At 41.6% G+C, this 22,060-nt stretch overlaps 1 protein-coding gene across 4 annotated transcripts in view; it reads right to left on the reverse strand.

Annotated features, from left to right (window-relative positions):
• LOC143285452 (putative phospholipid-transporting ATPase IIB) overlaps positions 1–22,060 on the reverse strand; it is a 47,333-nt gene that overhangs the window by 10,004 nt on the left and 15,269 nt on the right. For all 4 annotated transcript variants that reach the window (XM_076592744.1, XM_076592745.1, XM_076592746.1 and 1 more), the window contains 19 exons: positions 21,037–21,150; positions 19,370–19,537; positions 17,779–17,925; positions 17,061–17,141; positions 15,953–16,102; positions 14,395–14,484; positions 13,466–13,536; positions 12,425–12,590; positions 11,377–11,433; positions 10,148–10,408; positions 9,036–9,197; positions 8,242–8,334; positions 6,947–7,030; positions 5,306–5,476; positions 4,303–4,491; positions 2,975–3,119; positions 2,359–2,423; positions 1,652–1,740; positions 823–1,063 (listed from right to left, as the gene is read on the reverse strand). In XM_076592744.1, coding sequence (XP_076448859.1) covers positions 823–1,063; positions 1,652–1,740; positions 2,359–2,423; positions 2,975–3,119; positions 4,303–4,491; positions 5,306–5,476; positions 6,947–7,030; positions 8,242–8,334; positions 9,036–9,197; positions 10,148–10,408; positions 11,377–11,433; positions 12,425–12,590; positions 13,466–13,536; positions 14,395–14,484; positions 15,953–16,102; positions 17,061–17,141; positions 17,779–17,925; positions 19,370–19,537; positions 21,037–21,150 — 2,544 coding nt within the window. The remainder of the gene's footprint in view (positions 1–822; positions 1,064–1,651; positions 1,741–2,358; positions 2,424–2,974; positions 3,120–4,302; positions 4,492–5,305; positions 5,477–6,946; positions 7,031–8,241; positions 8,335–9,035; positions 9,198–10,147; positions 10,409–11,376; positions 11,434–12,424; positions 12,591–13,465; positions 13,537–14,394; positions 14,485–15,952; positions 16,103–17,060; positions 17,142–17,778; positions 17,926–19,369; positions 19,538–21,036; positions 21,151–22,060) is intronic.

A 22,060-nucleotide genomic window follows, 5' to 3' on the forward strand; every position in this document is an offset into this window, starting at 1 on the left:
CCCCACAGAATAGTTGAACAACTTTTATTCCTAAACACCTGTACAACCCTGTCTGCTTACAAAAAATCTTGTAACCCATTTCTGGCTGCCCATGTGCACACTGATTTCATATGCATGTGTTGCTCTCAAGCTGGGCTGGAACATATAATACAGACCATCAGTGACTTGATCATCACTGCATGCAGCAGTCATCAGAAGCAAACAAACTGCATCAAGAATTCTCACTTTGCAGGATTTTGTGACCTACATAGGGCATCACTATTTAACCAAAAACTTAATTCAACAAATCATGCCAATCACAGAGAACCAATCACCCTCACTGTCAACTACTGGTTTATCTGACACTTAACAGAGACAAAGGTTCAGATTTTCATGAATCTGCATCTGTGGCAATATGCTCTCCCCGGTGAGAACAGCCCAAATTTCACACAGAGAAATGTATTGTCAAACAAAGGTAAAACATTGATACAGAGCATGCACTACCTTTTCCAGTGTTATGTGTGTATGTGTGGGTGGAGTTGCTGTGTGTGTGTGTGTGTGTGTGTGCGTGTGTGAGTGCATGTGCTTGTGTGTGGCTGTGTGTCTGTGTGTGTGCTGTTCATGATGCGAGGATGGCGACTGTTTCTTCATGGTTGATTCTTTTTCTTGATGATTGTTGCTTATCTTTTGTAACATGTAATTAGTGGAGCACCATTAGTGATTGTTATTTGAATTTTCTTGAGGATTGTTGGTTCTTTCCTGTTAATTGATTTGTGAAGCGCCGTGAGCCTCTCTGTGAGGGAACAGTACTACAGAAGAGCACTTCATTGTTATCATTATTACCTTGGTTAGGTCTTTATAGAGCTCCGGGTAGGTCATGGCAATATCTGCGGACACGTCCTTGTCCAGCACCAGGGAGAAGACAGGGTACATGGTGTACACAGTGGCGTAGCCAACGATCAGGAAGCCGGGGAACAGGTTGATGGAGGAGAAGTAGAACACAGAGCAGAACACCACCTGCATGGTGGTGATGATAAGGCCGCGGTGGATCACAAACTGACTCAGCGACGCTGACCGCTTGTAGCTGCAAAGGACAACAATTATCTTTATCATCGTTGATATGTGCAGGATGCCTAACTGTTGATCCACGATGATGTGCGTTGTGTGTTTTTGTTTTTATCATCATTATTGACACTTATATGTGCCTATCTTCAGTCACAGACCAAGCTGTAAGCGCTTTACAAACATGCAGTCATTTGCACAACAGGACTGAGGCGAATGACAGCTGCCTTCAGGTGCTCATCATCCATTTCCTGTCATTAAGTCAGGCTTCAGTTACACACACACACACACACTCACACAGTAAAAATCCACTATAACCACTCTGTTGTTGCGCATATCAATACAAACAGTGAAGAAGATGAAATACTTCCAGTCACTATGATACCAAAACGTTACTGATGCCTGTTAACAAGTCACAATGACACAACATAACCAAAGAACTGCCCACACTGATACACAGATCTGAACGATCTTTGTCATGCGTAAAATTCTTGATAAAAATCATGATTGAAGGGGGAAGGACAGCAAATACAAAACAAAGAACTGTACTTCATGCAAATCCTGTCAGCAGAGTTGTTTTTTTTTTCTTTTCATTGTGTGGTGTGGGTACCTGTTTCTTCCATGCACAAGCAGTAAGCGTCCAATGTGACTGAACTGGGTAATGGAGAAGTCAGCCGCCAAAGATGCTTGCTTCCCCTCCTGAAATCACACACACAGTCAGCTGAGTGGCAGAGACAGAGATAATGCCTATTCAGTTTAGACAAAACAAAAAACAAAACAATACACACACACACACACACACACACACACACAATACTTGTGCAACAAATACATATTACACTTAACATGAGACCTGACTTGTGTGTTAGGTCCTTGTGTTGGTCAATCATCTGCTACCCCCCCCCCCCCCCTCCTCCCCCCCCCCCCCCTCTTCTTTCTTTTTTTTAAATTTTAAAGATGTGGTGTAGCGTCTATTAGTCAGTTCATATACTTTGATGACCTTGGAACCTCTCCGAATAAATCTCTCTTAAAATCCCAACCGCAATAACCAACATTTACCCACAGCTTACATTAAAGAACAACATTAACAACCCCAGCACTGGACAATATGACCTTCAAGGCAACAGCTGACAGGTCATTAAACTGAACTCTACCTACACTTGTATTAAAGGCCAGTATGCAAAATAAAATCATAACATACTCTTTACCAAGAGGGCCAGAACTTTTAAAAACAAAGGTCTCCAAATGAATTACAGGCCCACACACATGGCTGAATATGAGCAAGCACACTGCTGTCATGATGTCTGCATGTCTTACCTTTCCAACTATTCCAACACCTGCATCCGCTGCCTGAATCATGCTGACGTCATTCCCTCCATCACCTGTACACACCAGTCACAATGGTCATCAGTCATGATCATCATCATCTATTATCATCTCTGACTCAATGATAGCAGTCACAACAATCGTCAGTCGCAATTATTATCATCAATTATCTTCTCCAACTCAATGACTCCAAACACAGCAGAAGTCTTCTTGTTTTTTCCAAAGAAAAAGTATTCACAACTCTGATAATGTCTGATAATGCATAAAGAATGGTGAAGTTATGATCATGAAAAGAAAGACACAGCATATTCAGTTCTATATTCAGACAAAAGAAAAAAACAACAAAAAACCATCCCCCAAAACTGCTGATGCTGGAAACTGCTGCTGTCAAAAACCTGTGACAATGGAGGGAAAGAACTGAAAAGTTCAAAGAAGAAGAAGAGGAAGAAGCAAAAGAAAAATAGAATGAGGTTGAGGGCAATGAGTACCAAGACAACAACAACAAGAGGAGGTGAAGAGAGTGCAGACTGACAACAGCACTGGTAACAAGACAACAAGAAGAATGAAAACCACCAAGAAGAAGAAGCACAAGAGAGTGCAGACTGACCAATAGCACTGGTCCTCTTGCCAGTGTGTGACTTCAGCAGCTTGACGATGTCTGCTTTCTGTGTGGGGGAACAGCGACACACCACGACCGCCGGGCACTGACACGCAAGCTCCACAAACTCATGTTCATAGTACTTCAGGCATACCTGTACACACAGTGTTCATAGTACTTCAGGCATACCTGTACACACAGCGTTCATAGTACTTCAGGCACACCTGGGCAATACTGTGTTCATAGAACTTCAGGCACACCTGGGCACACACAGTGTTCATAGTACTTCAGGCACACCTGGGTACACAGTGTTCATAGTACTTCAGGCACACCTGGGTACATAGTGTTCATAGTACTTCAGGCACACCTGGGCACACTGTGTTCATAGAACTTCAGGCACACCTGGGCACACAGTGTTCATAGTACTTCAGGCACACCTGGGCACATAGTGTTCATAGTACTTCAGGCACACCTGGGTACACACTGTTCATAGTTCTTCAGACACACCTGGGCAATACTGTGTTCATAGAACTTCAGGCACACCTGGGCACACACAGTGTTCATAGTAACTTCAGGCACACCTGGGTACACACAGTGTTCATAGTAATTCAGGCACACCTGGGTACATAGTGTTCATAGTACTTCAGGCACACCTGGGCACATAGTGTTCATAGTACTTCAGGCACACCTGGGTACACACTGTTCATAGTTCTTCAGACACACATGGGTACACAGTGTTCATCGTACTTCAGGCACACCTGGGTACATAGTGTTCATAGTACTTCAGGCACACCTGGGTACATAGTGTTCATAGTACTTCAGGCACACCTGGGCACACATTGTTCATAGTTCTTCAGACACACATGGGAACACTGTTCATAGTACTTCAGGCACACCTGGGCACACACTGTTCATAGTTCTTCAGACACACATGAGAACACTGTTCATAGTACTTCAGGCACACCTGGGCACACACTGTTCATAGTTCTTCAGACACACATGGTAACACTGTTCATAGTACTTCAGGCACACCTGGGTACATGGTGTTCATAGTACTTCAGGCACACCTGGGTACACACTGTTCATAGTTCTTCAGACACACCTGGGTACATAGTGTTCATAGTACTTCAGGCACACCTGGGTACACACTGTTCATAGTTCTTCAGACACACATGGGAACACTGTTCATAGTACTTCAGGCACACCTGGGTACACACTGTTCATAGTTCTTCAGACACACATGGGAACACTGTTCATAGTATTTCAGGCACACCTGGGCAAAACTCAAGTGGACTCACCCATCTGCATCACACACACACACACACACACACACACACCTGCAGGGAATCCCCAGAGATGACGAGGGCAGCATCATTTTTGCGTCGGAGGGAGTTGAGTTCCAGGTGGGCCTGTGCCCTGTCGGTGACGCGACTCAGCACATGGATGTCGTGGGTCCGGGACACCAGCTTGGAGCTCTTGGCGATGCAGATGGCCGTCTCCAGCTTGTCCCCAGTCAGCATCCACACCTGTCACCAACACCAACAACAACATCCTTCACTCACTCAGTTCATATGCAACAGTCCAGTGAGGGGAGAGAGAGTGAATGTGTGAGCATGCACATGTTCTTGCAATTATGTGTATATGCATACGTGTCCAAAATCTTACTGTATATGTGTTTTTGTATATGATTTCTGGTTCATGTTCGTACTCTTGATGTATTATCCCCCCAATATTCCTTTTGACCCTAGTGCACTTGGTAATAAAGACATATTCTATTCTATTCTAATCATGATAATTATAATAATAATGTGTGCAATTATTTAGCTCTTACCCTGTGGGTCTAAGCACATTTAACAATATGCATGGTATGAATCAGGCACAGGAACATAATTCAAAATGTTAAGAAACAAACTCAGTAAAAATACTATTCTAAAAACAGTGAAACATTAATCACAACACACACACACCAGTCCCACCTCAACCCCCTCAGCTTCACCCCCCACCCCCACACATCAACACACACACACACACAAAGATGGTTTAGGAGGAGAAGGATCTGTAAGTTGTGTACCTTGTGAATGGAGAGAGTTACCACTCTTTACTATTTGTTAATCATTTCATCTCCTGGCCTCATTATGTGTTAATTTCCGCGAAGGATCTATAGTTTAAAACAATGTTTGAACAACTATAAGATTTGATTTGAAATCCCCTCCTCATCAAAAGCCAACCCATCCCACACAACAGCAAAGCAACAAACACCAGACCACAGAGAATCTGCTGTGGCAAAAAGTAACACACCACACCACACCATGCCACACCACACCACGCCACACCACAGACCTTGATGCCAGCATTACGCAGCAGCTCTAACGTTGGTCTGACATTGTCCTGCAGGCGGTCCTCCACCCCTGTCAGACACAGCAGCTCCATGTCGCGCTCCAGCGACTCCACCACACTCTGCACACGGGCACTGCGCTCCTGCAGGCTCAGCTTGGCCTGGTGGTACCGGGACTACACGCGCGTGCACACACACACATTATTACTGTTTTCATTTTACTGTTCAATTATATAATCGGTTTGCTTCCCTTTATTTCATTTCTATTTTACATATTTCAGTCTATTTATCATTGCTATTAAAAAAAAATTATCATTATTACTATCATTATTGTTATATCTTCTTTTTCATGGGAATTTGTGGAAAAAGGATACGCAGAGGGAGCTCATTCTGTGTTAAACAGTTATGAATTTGTGCTTTCACTGAATGATCAACTTTGTGTTGTTCTGTGGATGGAATGCCTTTTTTTTCTTTCTTTAAAAGTATTCTTGTATTACACAAAGGAGGCATTTAAAAACAATAATGTGCAGTTATACAGCGCTTACCCTGCAGCTGTAAGCGCAATTAATAATACATGCCATGAATAAGACACAGGGATAATCATAATTAAATATAAAAAAACATGAAGATATAAACCTGCTAAAAATGCAAATGAAAAACGGTAAAATCACTCACAACTCACTCACCTCTCCCCCACCCCCCACCCCCCACACAGATGGTCTGGTGTGGAGAAGGATCTATACTTTAAAATATTGTTTGAACAAAAACGTTTTTCTGTTAGATTTGAAAGGTTTAGCAGTATCTGATTTACAGAGACAGGAGCACTGTTGGGTCCCTGTGATGCTGCCTTAATTCCAGCACCAGCTCAACACATTAACATTTTTGTTCGCCTGTTTTGATGCTGCACATTGGCACAAGTAGAAACTGGCACACAGTGAGGTGGAAGGAGGAGGAGAGAAGGATTATTATCAATCACTGCAGTTTACTAAATATGTCATGATGATTTTTTTCCTGAGCTTTAACACATGCGCCTTGTACTAATTATGGAGCGCCGAATGCATGGTAAGAGTCTGTCAAAACACTTGATGTCAAGACTCAGAATCACATAGCAGCTGACCTCTGAATCCAGAAATATGAAGTTTGTAGTGGTGAAAACAGCTGTTTAAAATCACACCTTCCACATTTGTGGAAGCAGCTTATGTCTGAAAGAGAACATTCGTAAAAAGAAATGGCAGCAAGTTTCCATAACAGTGATCACGAATGGATTGAAGAGTCAGAGATCAACAGAAGAGACATACGAGTTGATGACACAACCTATAAATAGAGTTCTGATCATGAGATCAGGGCCTCAACGTTGATTAAAGATGCTAACACAGCAACGATAGTGACAGTGATCTACCCATCAATGCTTAGTGATCTCCCCATCAATGCTCTTTCCATTTTAATCCTCTTCCCTTTTGTTGTTCACTTTGACATGTGTCTTATAACATGCTGCATCCATGTTTATGATCTGAATAGTTGTCCCAGCACCAAATAATGCATACCAATACCCAAAGGCAGAAAGAAGGAAGGGGCATGTGAAACAGTCTGAACAACAAAGATGTTTTCAGAAGACAGCCCATGGACCACAGTGTTGTAGCACTGACCTCAAAGTCCTGGTACTGTTCCTCTGTCAGCACTTTCTTGGCCACCACCAAGGTACGCAGTCCCTCACGTGCCATGTTCCCACACTGCACACAGACCACACACACTGTCAGGTATTTTTTTGTGATGCGCACCTTACTGAATGTTCATGTTCTAAAAGTAACTAACTGTGCTTTATATGTATAATGTTACATGTACTTGAGCCAAAGAATAAAGTTGTACCTGATCTGATCTTACCTTCCTGGCCAATATGCATACTGCTTATGATTGAGATGGTATGAATTCTAACAATACAGGAGTTAAATCAGTCCAATTGAAAAAGAATGGTTGTGGGTATATGCTAATGTTTAATTAGCTCCAAACTGACAAAGGTTGTGTAGTCAAGCTGAAAAAGAACTGAAACAATTTTTTCAAGATTTGAGACAATATTTCTGATCCGAGCTGAACATTAACATGAATAACAATGCTGATCAAACATCCATTTACTCAACTTGTTCCTTTTTTTTGTTTGGAGTAATCTTACCTGAAACATTTCCTCATCAAGCAAACACAACATAAAAACAGTTGTTGAGACCAAGTTTCATGAAATGCACCAAATGGCCTAATACATGGAAAGCTTTCACCATGACTAAATCATCACAGTCATGAAGGAGAGATGGTAAAACAGGGTGTTAATGGTTACCATACCGAAAGCTCGTTGAACACAACTTATTATTTTTTTCTTGGTGCATTAATTGTACTAATTACTTTGTACTCAAGACATGTACCTGTACCCAATTTTACCATACATAGGAAATTTTCTATCTCAAGAAGAAGAACACCAAAGAATCGACAGACAGAAAATACGAAAAAAAACTTAGCCGTATGAAGAGCACAGGAACAGGAGTCATAATGGCTGCCGAAATAAGAGGGCGCAAGTCAGGTGGGCAAAGGGGAGGTTACATACTTCCGGGAGGTTATCAGCCATAGCTACTTTCGTTTTCTCCGCATAGGCGGATAGTAGTTTGCACAGGACAGGAACGTCAGACCCCTGCCGGAGTCTGCACTAGTGGGTCACGGTCAAGTATGTGTAATTAAAATGTGATTATGCCCTGATGCCCGAATTGTCTTTGTATGTGTACTAAAGACTGACATCGCTCCTGCTGTATAAATTACCCTTGAGAGCTACCTGTTGTCTGTATTATTTCTTTTTTCTATTAAAAAAACAAACAAACCCACAATAAACCTAGGTGCTGTCCCCAGAAGCCTGAAAGTATCACAGATGAGCATATGAGTGTGGAAGTTGAGATGGGCGTACCTCTTCCTCCAGCCAGTCGTTGTACTGCACTATGGGCTGCATCACCGTGTCTGCTCCCTTCAGGAAAAAGATGATCTCCCCACTCTCCTCTTCCTGCTCACACACAAACACACACACACAACCAATATAATAATTATTTTAAATAATGAAAGGAAGGGAAGCTGGGAAAGCAAAACTGACGTGAAAAGGGGAAGCAGAGAAAAGACAGATAAAATCCAATCATTAGGATGATGTATATGTGGGTTTTTTTGGGTTTTTTGTTTTTGTTTTTTGTGGCCTCAGATGCATGCAGGTCCACGGAGAACATCGTTATCATTTTCTTTTCTCTCTTTCCCCCCCCTTTCTTCTTCTTCTTTTTTTTATTGCTCTGCACATGGTTTCCTTCATTGGCCAAAAAAAAATATCTACCATAAGAAAAAAAGGAAAAAACCCTCATTCTTTCATCATTTTATCTGTGTGCTTTTCTAGTGATGGACAATTGCCATGAACTTTAATGTTGATCACATGCTTACACATGTCTGGATTTTTATTTCCACTGTTGTATATTGTATTGTATGTCCCATTCACATGATCCTGCTCCATGGAGTTGTTTATTGTGTTGGCGTATGTTCGCATGTGCGATTCTGTGTGTGTGTGTGTGTGTGCGCATGTGTCTGTGTGTGTGCGTCTGTGTGTGTGTGTGTGTATGTGTATGTGTGTGTGTGTGTGTGCGCGTGCATGTGTCTGTGTGTGTGTGTCTGTGTGTGTGTATGTGTGTGTGTGTGTGTGTGTGTGTGTGATGCCCATGTACCTACCCTGAGGATGATGCCCATGCGCTTGGCCTCAGAGGTGAAGGGGAAGACCTGCAGGATGGAGTAGCTGACAGTGGTGCCGATGGGCGTCCTCAGCTGCATGCTGCTCAGGTCCCGCCGCACCAGTGTCAGGCCCACGCTCTCCGTCCAGCTCACCAGCGCAACCTGAAACAACGCACTGTCTGTGTGCCACACGTCTGTGTTTTCTGTTGGTCTGTGTTGTGTTCCCTGCACACACTTATTCCGTCTGACTGCTGGGCAGAATCAACTGGGTTCGTGAGCATCCTTTCAATGCCCCCAGAGGGCTCATGAAATAAACATACTGCCTTGTCTGGCCCTAATGTTTACAAACAGCTAGGCTATAGGCAACACGACTTGATTTGATTTGATTTGCTATTTTATATCCCATCCTTGTTGCCAGACCTTTGTGTTTTCATTTATGGAAGTGATGAACACATCTAGTGTGTCAGTCCAATTTCACTTCACAACCGTTGAGTAAACCGCCAGTATCCAAACTGAGGTTGTTATCAAAATGAGTGTCCCCCCCCCAGTACCTGCCCCCCCTCCCCCCCATGTTTTACTGAGAAGACAACTTGTACAATCAACATTATAGTCAGGTCCTGGACATGACAGAAAGATGGTACCTCCCCACATTTATCCAGAAATCATTCAGGCTTTTAATCACAAAATGTTAAAACCCTTTAGAAAACCTTTTAAACACCAAAAATCAGGAACTCAATGAAATTTATGACATTTTCAAAGCCAGCATTTTGGTTTCAGTTTTAAGTCTTAAAAGTCATTATTTTCCATCAAATTCAAATTCAGGAACATTACACAGCTTCATGTTACCACCGGAAGAAATAATGTATATTGTTTTGGGTATCAGAATACAGAGGCCAAAATTAAAAACTTTTACAAACCTGGGTCATTTAAAAAAAAAATAATTAAAAAAACAATTCAAAAGACTTTCAAGGACTCAAAAAAAGGCATTTCATTTTCTAATTTTTTTTCAAAAACTTTTAAAACCTGTAAGAATCCTGTCTATCTCTCCGGCAACCCCCCACCCCATCCCCCCCCACACCCCAACCCCCTACACCCACACCACCCACTCTCACCTCATCAGGACTGGAGGCCTGATAGGACACAGACTGCTGGGAGTGTTGGTCGGCCTCCGTGGCCTGGCCCGCCTCACTCGTCTCGTCCTCCTCATACACAGGGGTCACGTTGTGGCACAGCGCGATAGCCCGCACCGCCTCAAACACCTTTGTCACCCCGGTGCGGCGCACCGGCCCTGAAGCGCGGGTTGGGGTCATCGCCGATGAGGTGGAAGACTGCTGCTGTTGCTGGGCATAGGCCGTCTTCAGGTGGGACATCACCTGCATCAAATCAAATCAAATCATGTAGCTTATACTATAGCCCAGCCAACAGCAAACGGGGCCATTTCAGGGCTGAATATCCATCAGTTCTTGTAATCAGTTGAAGAGAACACAAAATACTGTTAAAAGGTCAAATGAAATAACATTAGAAAGACTGACTCATTCATGTCTCGCTCGGTCCACATAAAAATTCAATCGAGTTAAAAATTTAGAAAACAGCATAAAAGGATGGATTCATACACATCTGTTTCAGTCCAAGTAAAACCTAAATCAAGATTAAAAAAAAAACTGATTTCCTTTAGGATCTCAAAAAGAGCTTCTGGGGGGACTTCCTGGAACCAGATGTCCATGAAGCTAGCTGTAAAATGTTTTTGCCTGCTATTATGCAGATACCAGCAGTCAATTAGATGATGTTCAATACTGAAAGTGGAATTTTTAAAATCAAGATTGTCAAAAAGTCACAGGCAATGATTTCTGCACCTGGGAGTCACGTGGGACAAGATTTTGCTTCTTTTTTTGCTTTTTTTATCATGAGCTACAATGTTACTTTGACATTCAAAGTCATAGGTGTATGTGGGATTCTTGTATATTCCTGTATATGGAAGTTTTGTACCAAGAACTTTTGTAGTTCTGTATCAGATTCAATTTCATTTTTGACATTCATGCATTGCTCACTTTTCTTTTGGTCAGTATGAAAAACAACAACTCTTCTTCTGTATTTTTTCTCTTTCAAGAAAATTACAGTTGAGTTCTTTTTTCTCTGTAAGCTGTGTGTACATATACATTTACACAGAGACATGTACACACATCGGTGCACATATTCATGTACAAACAAGCACACATTCACATATGCACACAGAGAAAGACACACAGACATACAAGAACACAGTCATGGAAACAAGAAATGAAAAAGGCAAGAAAGAGAAGAAAAACGTTACCAACTACTCTCAGCCCAAATAAGTTCCTACCTCATCAGCTGTGTCCGAGGAGTAAGACACTGTGCCTAAGTGCAGTTTCTTGAAGATCTGCAACAACACATACAGGACAACCGTCAAACAAGTTTCAATCAAATAAACGCATTATATATAATCAGGCCTGCCAACCACACCACAAATTCTCTGTATCAAGGATTAAAAACACTTTCTACAGAGCTGCAGGGACAATTTCTTTAGACGATTGTTTAACAAAAACTTTGGGGTATTTTTTAATACTTTTCTACCTGCCAGTCTGGCTGTCTGTCTTGCCACTATTTTGTTGCTGGTTTACTTGTTACTTCAACTGATATATGCCTGTTATACATGCCTGTTCTGCAGCTTTCTTTTGTTATTGTATACATATGTATGTATGTATGTATGTATGTAAAAATATGGATGTATGTACTCACAACCCCACACTCACATATTCAACCCACCCCACAACACCCCCAACACATATATACACACACAGAGAAGAGTGAATGTTGACCATTTCATTCACAAACATTCATGAAAACACGACCCACCCCACACCCCCAACACACACACACACAGAAGAGTGATTGCTGACCATTTCATTCACAAACATTCACAAACACACAACCCACTCCACACCCCCAACACACACACACACACACAGAAGAGGGAATGCTGACCAATCCATTCACAAACATTCACAAACACACAACCCACCCCACACCCCCAACACACACACACACACACAGAAGAGGGAATGCTGACCAATCCATTCACAAACATTCACAAACACACAACCCACCCCACACCCCCAACACACACACACACACACAGAAGAGGGAATGCTGACCAATTCATTCACAAACATTCACAAACACACAACCCACCCCACACCCCCAACACACGCACACACACACAGAAGAGGGAATGCTGACCAATTCATTCACAAACACACAACCAACCCCACACCCTAAACACACGCACACACCCCTCCCCCCGAACCCTCCTTGCCCCCCCTCCCGCCCCCCCTCCCCTCCTCCTCACACAGAGAACAGTGACTGCTGACCATTTCATTCTGTGTAAGGGTGCCAGTCTTGTCGGACAGGAGGTAGGTGATGCGGCCCAGTTCCTCAGGGATGGTGGTGCTGCGCACAGTGGTGCCAGGCATGGCCTTGTCCCGCTGGATCACCCACGAGTACCACGCCTTGCCCATGTCCAGGTTTACACGCAGACTGAAGGACACACACACACACACACACACACACACACACACATGCAGGCACACACACATACACAACCACACACACATACACACACACACACACACACATAACCACACAACAGAAAACCTCTTCACTCCATTATTCAAACATGTGGCAAGCATGGATATGATGACAGTGAAAGTATACATTCCTGATTTGTTGGTATCTTACTCTGAGTTAACAAATACCTGAACAGTGTGTATGTGTGCATATGTGCATGTGCATGTGCTTGTGTGTGTGTATGTGTGTGTGTGTGTGTGTGTGTGAGTGGGAGAGAGAGAGAAAGAGAGAGTGAGAGTGTGCGCATGCGTGTGTGTGCACATGCAAACACAATAAAATTATGTCACAAATTGTTTTTAGTTTCAGACCCGGAAAAGGACTAGAATTAGTTTTAAAAAAAAAATGTATGTGTGTTCAACAAATAGTAAAGAGTGGTAACTCTCTCCATTCACAAGGTACACAACTTCAAGTCAATGCTGCTTACGTTACCGATTAAGCTAGCACACAGGTAAATAAAAGGCACAGTGGAACAAACCAGACACTTCCTCAAAAAGGAAGCACAAGGCTTGTCCTTATACCAATCATTTGACATGTGCACACAGCAGCAATGACGGAAGAAATGTGCAAACACAATTGGCTTTTATTCAAGACTGGTATAGCCTCTTTAAACCTGAACAAGCCCCACAGATGTATGTGTGTTCTTTGTTATTTCTGTAAAAAAAAACAACAAACAACAGCATATTGTTTCGTTTGTTGTTTTTATTTATCATCTTCTTCATCATATTCCTGGTGCTTGTTTTCTTGTTGTCTGAAAAACCAGAAGTGAAGAGACCTTCCCCACTAACCTGATGGGAATGATGTAGGAAAACAGCAGGACAAACCGGAACAAGTATCTGTACCATGGACCGCCAAAACCCTGCAACACCAGTCCTGTGATCAACACCTATGGTAAACCTTGTGCTTGCATCAACATGCTCAGGGACAACATCAACATCTGACAAATGACCAGTCTTCTTCACTGGTAAACGATCAGTCTTCAACACTGCAAACATTCTGCGCTGGCAAACATTCTACACCAGCAAATCATTCTTCAATACCGGAAAACAGGATCAGTCTTGTACACTGCAAACATTCTAGACTGACAAACATTCTACACTAACAAATAATCAGTCTTCTTTACTGGAAAACAGTCTTCTACACTTCAAACGATCAGTCTTCTACGCTGGCAAACATTCTACACTGGCAAACAATCAGTCTTCTACAATGTCAAACAGTCAGTCTTTTACACTCGCATACTATTTTACACTTGCATACTATATCTTCTGGCAAACAATCAGCTTTCTACACTGGCAAATGATCAGTCTTCTACACTTGCATACATTCTACATTGGCAATCAGTCTGCTACACTGGCAAACATTCTGCACTGGCAAGCAATCAGTCTTTTATACTGGCATACTGTCAGTCTTCTGGCAAACAATCACCTTTCTACACTGGCAAATGGTCAGTCTTCTACAATGGCAAAAATTTTACACTGTCAAACGATCAGTTTTCTGGCAAACTGTCAGTCTGCTACATTGGCAAAGAATAAATCTTCCACACTGGCAAACAATTGGTCTTCTGGCAAACGATCAGTATTCTACACTGACAGTCAGTCAGTCTTGCAAACAACTGGCCTGCCTCTTCTTGACAGGTGAGTCTCATCAACAGTGTGTTCCACAAATGAACATTTTGAACTGTTTGTCTACAAAGCACAAAGAGAGGCACAAAGCTTACCTTCAGAATCATCATCAGCACAGACAGGATGATGACTGCCAGAAACAGCATCTTGGTCAGTGTGTTGATCTCCAGATCCACTGTCCCAATCTGGGAACAACAGACATATCAACACACATCATGCACACAGTTCTTTCTCGGTTAAAACATCGTTAATAATTTGATTCATGATAAGCAATTACACAGTATTTTCTAAAGTATCGTTGATAAAAAAAAAAAGACTTCAGTTCAAGATTGTTTCTTAGTTAAGCACCATTAATACTTCAGTCAAAATACACAAAATCACAGCATTTTTATAAAGTATTGTTAATAATATACTTCAGTCCAAGATACACAATTACATTCTGTTTGGCTTACGACAATACAATCATGTGAATAAATATATTGGCTCAGAGTTCATAGTTACATTTTGTAAAGCTGGCAAAGTTTGTGCATGCTAGATGTTAATAGATGACAAATACTACTCCAGTATGGCTCAAACATTCTCCATAAAAGAGAATGATAAATAGATTTCATCAATCACATTGTTAGTTGTTTCATTTATCTCTTATGTTCATGGGCTACAACTCCAATGTTCACTCTTATCAACAGGTACACTTTTATGTATATGACTATTTTTTATTCTACCATATAAGCAGCCATACACCATTTTCCTGGATGTGGGTGTTCAGTACGTTCATGTTTGCTTAGGCTACCTGACACTGACATGGGCTGAGTGATCTTTAACGTGCGTATTTGATCTTTTGCAAGAGGACAACGGCACTGGCAGGTCTGTTGACCTGGCAGATCAGAAAAATCTCCACCATTAAACCACCAGATGGTGATGCAGGAACAGGACTCTTAGACTGAAAGTCCAACATTTAAATAGCCTATCACTGATGAGCATACTTGTCAGCAGCAACAGTCAACGTGTTAAACTGAACTGATGGGTGTAGTGGCCAAATGGTTCGAGTGCTGGATTCTCACTACAGTTTCAGCACTACTGGTGGGTAAAGAGTGGAAATTATTCCACTCTTCCAGGTCAACATAACTGCAGACCTACTAGTGCCTGAACCCCCTTTGCATGTATATCCATGCTAAGGTCAATTACTCACATTAAATATCGTGTAATCCTGGTAAGCATTCAGTGGGTTATGAAAACAAGAACATACCCAGCATGCACACTCCCGAAAATGCAGTATGGCTACCTACATGGTGGGTTAAAAATGGTCATACAAGTGAAAGCCTACTCATACATGAAGAAACATAGGAGTTCCAGCAGACAAATACAGAAGAAGAAGAAGAAGAAAAAGGAGAAGATGAAGAAGAAGAAAAAGAAAAAGAAGAAAAAGAAGCAGAAGAAGCAGAAGACAAAAGAGGAGGAGGAGGAGAAGAAGAAGAAGAAGAAGAAGAAGAAGAAGAAGAAGAAGAAGAAGAAGAAGAAGAAGAAGAAGAAAAGAGCAGCAGCAGCAGCAGAAGACGAAGGAGGAAGAGAAGAAGAAGGAGAAGAAGCAGCAGCAGCAGAAGCAGTGGAAGGAGGAGGAGGAGGAGAAGAAACAGGAGGTGAGTCAGCGATTACCTTGCTATGTGGCTGCGAGGTGTTCATGACGCTGCGAGTCTCCCGCCCTGTATAAATGACCACGCCCAGGGCCGTGCCTGAGGCCACCACTGTGTTAGCCCACAGTGTGTTCTCCACCGCCAGAGAGTCCTCCACAGTCACACCGTCATTCTGCACACACACCACACACACTTTTAGTCAACGATGGACCGGCATGGAATGGCGCAGTTTGTGACAAGTGAGATCTGTTTGTTAAACAGAACAAAAAAAAATCCCACAGATTATACCGTCATTCTGGACACAAAACACACACAGTATATCAATGATGGACCGGCACAGAATAAGGCACTTTCTGACAAGTGAGATCCGTTTGTTTATAAAAAAAATTTTTAAAATTAAAAAACATCCCCATAGATTATTGTCCCATTACATGCATCATGTTGTGCTCCTGGCAGATGTATGCATCAATGTAACTTCCAAATTAAACAGAAGTTTATATCTCAACTAAAATAATAAAATGAATACTACTGATAAATATATTAATAAGTCACATAAAAGTGCTAAGTTCTATGAAAAAATAAAATAAAATGTATCACTATCAGTAACATAGTATCACTGTCATCATAATTAGAATGTATGGAAAGTACCATTTTACAATTTTTTAGCCAAACTTGGCATCACCAGACAAAGTGACTGTCAAATACAAATGAATTTGTTAAAGTTTACCGCAGACACACAGAAGTAAAAAAATAATAATAAAACACATTTCTTTTAAAGATGGAATGGTAGTTGGGAGAACTGGGGACATGTAAAACAATGAATTAATGAATGATTATAAGCAGAAACAAAAATGTTAAAAGGAAGCCCATTTGTTACAAATCACTTCTGAGATATGGCATATTAAGTTTTGATGTGGACTGATTTCTCCATTTTTTTTTTAGATATGATGATGATTCATTCTGACAACAACGAATATCTCACTGTGTTTAAATCCTTAATGACATTAAAATATCAAAATGAACACTGGAAAAAAATTATCTAAAATGTGCAGACATGCAAGTGTATACACACATGTTAAATGAACCAAACTGAGTCAGGAAGACAGGGAACAGAAAGAGGTGCATCCTACCCTTGTGAAAGTGCCCACAAAACTGTAGATGTCCTTCTGAGGTTTCTCAGCAAACACGCTTGCCGTGATGTCCAAAATGTCCTGCAACACAACAACAGACAAATGTCAGTGCTTTTCTTTCACTTGCCCATTATCTAATCATGCTGAGTTAACTGAGAAAATGAACAGTATCATTCACTCGTCCTTCTTCAAATATGAGAACTCACGCTCCGCTTCCTATCTTACAAACATGCAACACACACACTGACATGCATACACGCAGGCATGCACACACGCATGTACACACACACATACACTCATAAAGCACCACCACAATCTGCACAAAGATCAATTAAACAAAAATGTTAAACACTATCAAGCAATCCACCTCAGTCCACATAACACTTGAAATCACTGCACAAAAAAATGTTTTTATCCAAAGATGACCTTATTATAAAAATCTTACTGCATATGAACCAAAGTCTATTTCAAACAGCAGTATTAAGCGAAACAAAAGGGCACTGCATTCATAAAGAGAAGAGAGGCAATATATCAATGGAGACTACAGTACTAGCAACAACTACTTTCGATTTCTCTACTCGAGCAGAATATTATTTTGCAAAGGACAGGAATAAGACAACTGCCAGAGTATGCACCACTAGGTCATGGTATAGTATGTATAATTAAATGTTAATTCAAACAGCAGTATTTAGCTGAAACACAACAGAGATCCACTGACCACGTTGCTGGGGAGACGCTGTGTTGTCTGCACGGCTAGTCGCAGTTTCCAATCCGTTTCTCCATCCATCTGGTCCGTGCGGATAAAGCAGCTTCCATCATGCTCTGTAGTCCTCAGGAACACCATGTCAGCAGGCACACGCTGGTTCTGCTCACACACACAACACGCACAGCGTGGAGCATCAAGTGGTGGCCTAGTGATAACCATCCGTCCAGGAAAAGAGAGAACTTGACGGCGCGGGATCGAATCTCATACTCAACAGATTTTCCTCCACCCTACACTCAACCTTAAGTGGTGGTCTAGTTATCTGGATGAGACGATAAAAACTGAGATCCCACATGCAGCATACATTTAGGTCATGAAAATGAACTCTCGGTAACAAAAGCTTTGTCCCTGGCAAATTTCTTTAAAAAATCCAGTCTAATATACATATGTGTGAGTGAGCATGACTGAAGTTTGACTGAATGACACAGGAAATAAATGAAGACCACCCAGAGGTTCTGTCCAGTTAGGTAGCCTGCAAATGACTTCATGTTTATAAAAGCTTGATCTCTGACCGAAGATAGGTGCATACAAGTAAGCATCAAAAAATAAGAAGAAGAATAACAATAGTAACAACACACAACACACATATCATCATTGTTCATCAGTAAGGCTCCTCCTAACTTCATTCTACTGCCCTGCTTTTTTGGGCTGCTGAATCATGCTCCAAATAAAAAGCAATATCTTAACCAGCAACTAAAGCAACAGATGTATTCCATCAGTCAATTCAAAGAAAACAATTTAGCACACAATTTTAATTGCTTTTTTTCTGGACAAAATGTAAAAGACATGAACATGCAGTATAATGAGACTAATAAACAGGTTTACGAAATATGAGAAGTCTATCATTTATTTTCATCACAACTTATATTGCTGCTAGCACTTTTGGCCTGGGCCCTTTCAGTTTCAGCTTTGTTAGGTACACTGATCATATCACTACACACTGATCATATCACCAATGTTCCAGTGAGCCAGTCCATCAAACAGCACATTGGAACATATGATAATCTGCTGACATAAAAAAAGTAAACTTTGTTGGTATAGCCATGTAACAAGATCCAATGGCCTTGCTGGTACAATCCTCCTGAAGGAGATGGAGGGGAAGAAAGATAAAAAAACCCAATGCAATGACAAACACTTCAGAATGGACAGGAAAACCAGCTGCAGAGGCCCATGCTTTGAGACACACCTGTCAGACTTGGAAGAATCTGGTGAAGGGTTATACTGTGCAGTGCACCAATGACTCTTCAAAGAGTTAAGGGAGGAGAAAAAGAAGAAGAAGAAGAAATGTTTTCACAAAAGATGGGCACTGAAGCCTACATCATACAGTTGTTCCTACAGAAAATAGCTGACACTCATCCATTTTTCTGCTGCTGCATCTGTCCCCTCCCTCTTCAAATAAAAATGACCACCTACAAACTCTTAAGGGTAAAAAAAATATATATAAAAATAAATCAATCTTTCCATGAACAGTGTTCTAGGTTGTGCACAGTACAGGGCAGAAAGACAGACTGACAGACAGACAGCCAGAGGCAGAACAATCTCTCACCTTATCCACACAAATCAGGTCTCCCACTTGGATGTCTGAGCTGGGCACTTTACCGAACCCATCCCGTGTCAGTTTTCTGTACATCTGGGAGTTGGCTTCTTTGTCACGCCGATAGCGCCGCCAGTCGTCAACAGCTTCCCGGCACATCGTCACAAACAGCACAAAGCCCTGTACACCCGGGAAAACCACAAAGTCATGTAAACTCGATAAACCACACAAAGTCATGTAAACCCAGGAAAACACAAAAAAACTGTAAACCCTGGAAACTAAGCACAAACCCAGGAAATGAGACAATGCTCTGTAAACCACATACAGCCCTGTAAATCCAGGAAACCCACAAAAGCCCTATGAACCACAAAAAGCCCTGTGAACCCAGGAAACCACACATACTCCCGTAAACCACACAAAGACCTGTAAACCACACAAAGACCTGTAAACCCAGGAAATCACACAAAACCCTGTAAACATAATGTGCTGTGAATCCTGGAAACCATGCAATGCCTTGTAAGCCCAGGAAACCACACAAACCTGTAAATGTAAACCACACAAAACCATGTAAACCCTGTAAGCCACACATTGCCAGGTAAGTCACACAACGTCCAGCAAACCGCACAATTCCTCTTTTATGGTCAGACTTTGCAAGATCATATTTCTTGGCATTCTGGCCAGATAATAATGATGAATCAGATATGAGTGAAATGGAAGTGACTTATTCAGGATCTTCCAAAATATCCATTTTCCCGTCTCTTTTCTTCATTTTACATACATGTTAAAGTTACTATACTGAAAGTTCATACATTTTTTTCTGTTTACCAGTTCTAAAGTTACTCTCAAAGTGCACCTTCTTCTCACATTTACATGATTTCTTTTTCAGTTTAATTATGCTCAACACACAGGAACATGCTGCAAATTATGATACTATCATACACACACACTTACATACAAAAGCACGTTCATGGATGCAATGCACAAACCACATGCAAATCCACACTGCCAATGTAATACTCAGGCGCAATAGCTGATTGTTTAAAGCGTTGGACTTTCAATCTGAGGGTCCCAGGTTTGAATTTCAGTGGCACCTGGTGAGAAAAGGGTGGAGATTTTTCCGATCTCCCAAGTCAACATATGTGCAGACCTGCCAGTGCCTGAAACCCCTTCATGTGTATACGCACGCAGAAGATCAAATATGCATGTTTAAGATCGTGTATTCCATGTCAGCGTTCAGTGGGTTATGGAAACAAGAAAATATCCAGTATGCACACCCCAGAGTATGGCTGCCTACATGGCAGGGTAAATAAACAAAAACGGTCATACACGTAAAATGTTAAATGTTACATGTTGAGTGTGTACGTGTGTGTGTGCCTGAAATCTGACTAAAGGACACAGGAAACAAATGATGAGCGCCCAAACAGTCAGTCGGCTCTACCCAGGTAGGCAGCCTGTTGTGCAAATGACTCCATTTTTGTAAAGCACTTAGAGATTGGTGTCTGACCGAGGATACGTGGCATATAAGTATCCATATCAATCAAAACACAAGCACCTCCTCCCATTTATGCACACAAACACACACACACACACATCACTGTTGGACCAAATCACTCATACACAACTCTCCCCCATCAATACAACGATTAATTTAGGTGAAGCAAGAAATCTACCCCACTGACCAGTGGTGCCCAGTAGGTGTAGAGGTAACCAATGCGAAGAGAAGGAATCAGCTGGGACAGCGCCATGATGAGGAAGTAGAGATTCAGGAAGATTCTGAACTGCTCAAACAGAACCTACAACAAACACACACACAAATACCCACACACAACACAAACACACACACACACAAACACACACACACACACACATACACACATACATATAGCAATCAGAGACACCAACGCTTTTTTACTTCCGAGGAACAAAAAGAATGTTTAACAAGAGCTTTTAAATATATATATAATAAAAATAATAAAGTTTATGTCGATTCAGTAGACACAGAGAACATTAGGTGATCACATGACGGTCACATAATATCAACACTTTGTAGCCCATCAGTGCAGCTGCACTGCATTTTCTGTGGACCATCCCTACAAGCAGCTGAGTGCACTGTTGAAGCTATACAATACATCATACACAAAATACACACATCATCAAAAACACACCCAGTCCCCTTCAAAATACTGGTGAACAACGTCTGAACAAAGTAGATGCTAAAGCCAACAAGCAAAAAGCACTCAGTGATTGAGAAAGAGAAACTGAACATGCCAACAACAGAAAGTAATTTTTTTAATATTTTTTATCTGTACTCAGTCCAAGGGAAGAAACTAGCAGCCACGGATAGATTAGTACTTGGGGTTCAAAGTGTTAGGAGCCCAATACAAATGGATTCACTGCTTCCTAACACAGTATCAGTTGACCACTTAAGACAAAGTTCTAGCAGAACAAGAACATGGTCTATATTTCAGGACAAAAAAAAAAGATTTAAAGCAATCATACAAACAGACGCATAGGCTGCAGTGCTACAGAAAATTTTGTGACTGTATCCCGTGCTCCCTCGTCTTTTACACCAGGGCAGTCAGACCAGTACTAACAAATGAAATAATAACAATTATAATAATGCATTATTGAAAAGTGCCCTTTCTCTCTATGAGCTCTGGGCACTATACACGCTGGGTTGTGAGCGATGTACTGCAGTTTCCA

The sequence above is a fragment of the Babylonia areolata genome, chromosome 9, assembly GCF_041734735.1.
Source record: "Babylonia areolata isolate BAREFJ2019XMU chromosome 9, ASM4173473v1, whole genome shotgun sequence".
NCBI lineage: Eukaryota > Metazoa > Mollusca > Gastropoda > Neogastropoda > Buccinidae > Babylonia > Babylonia areolata.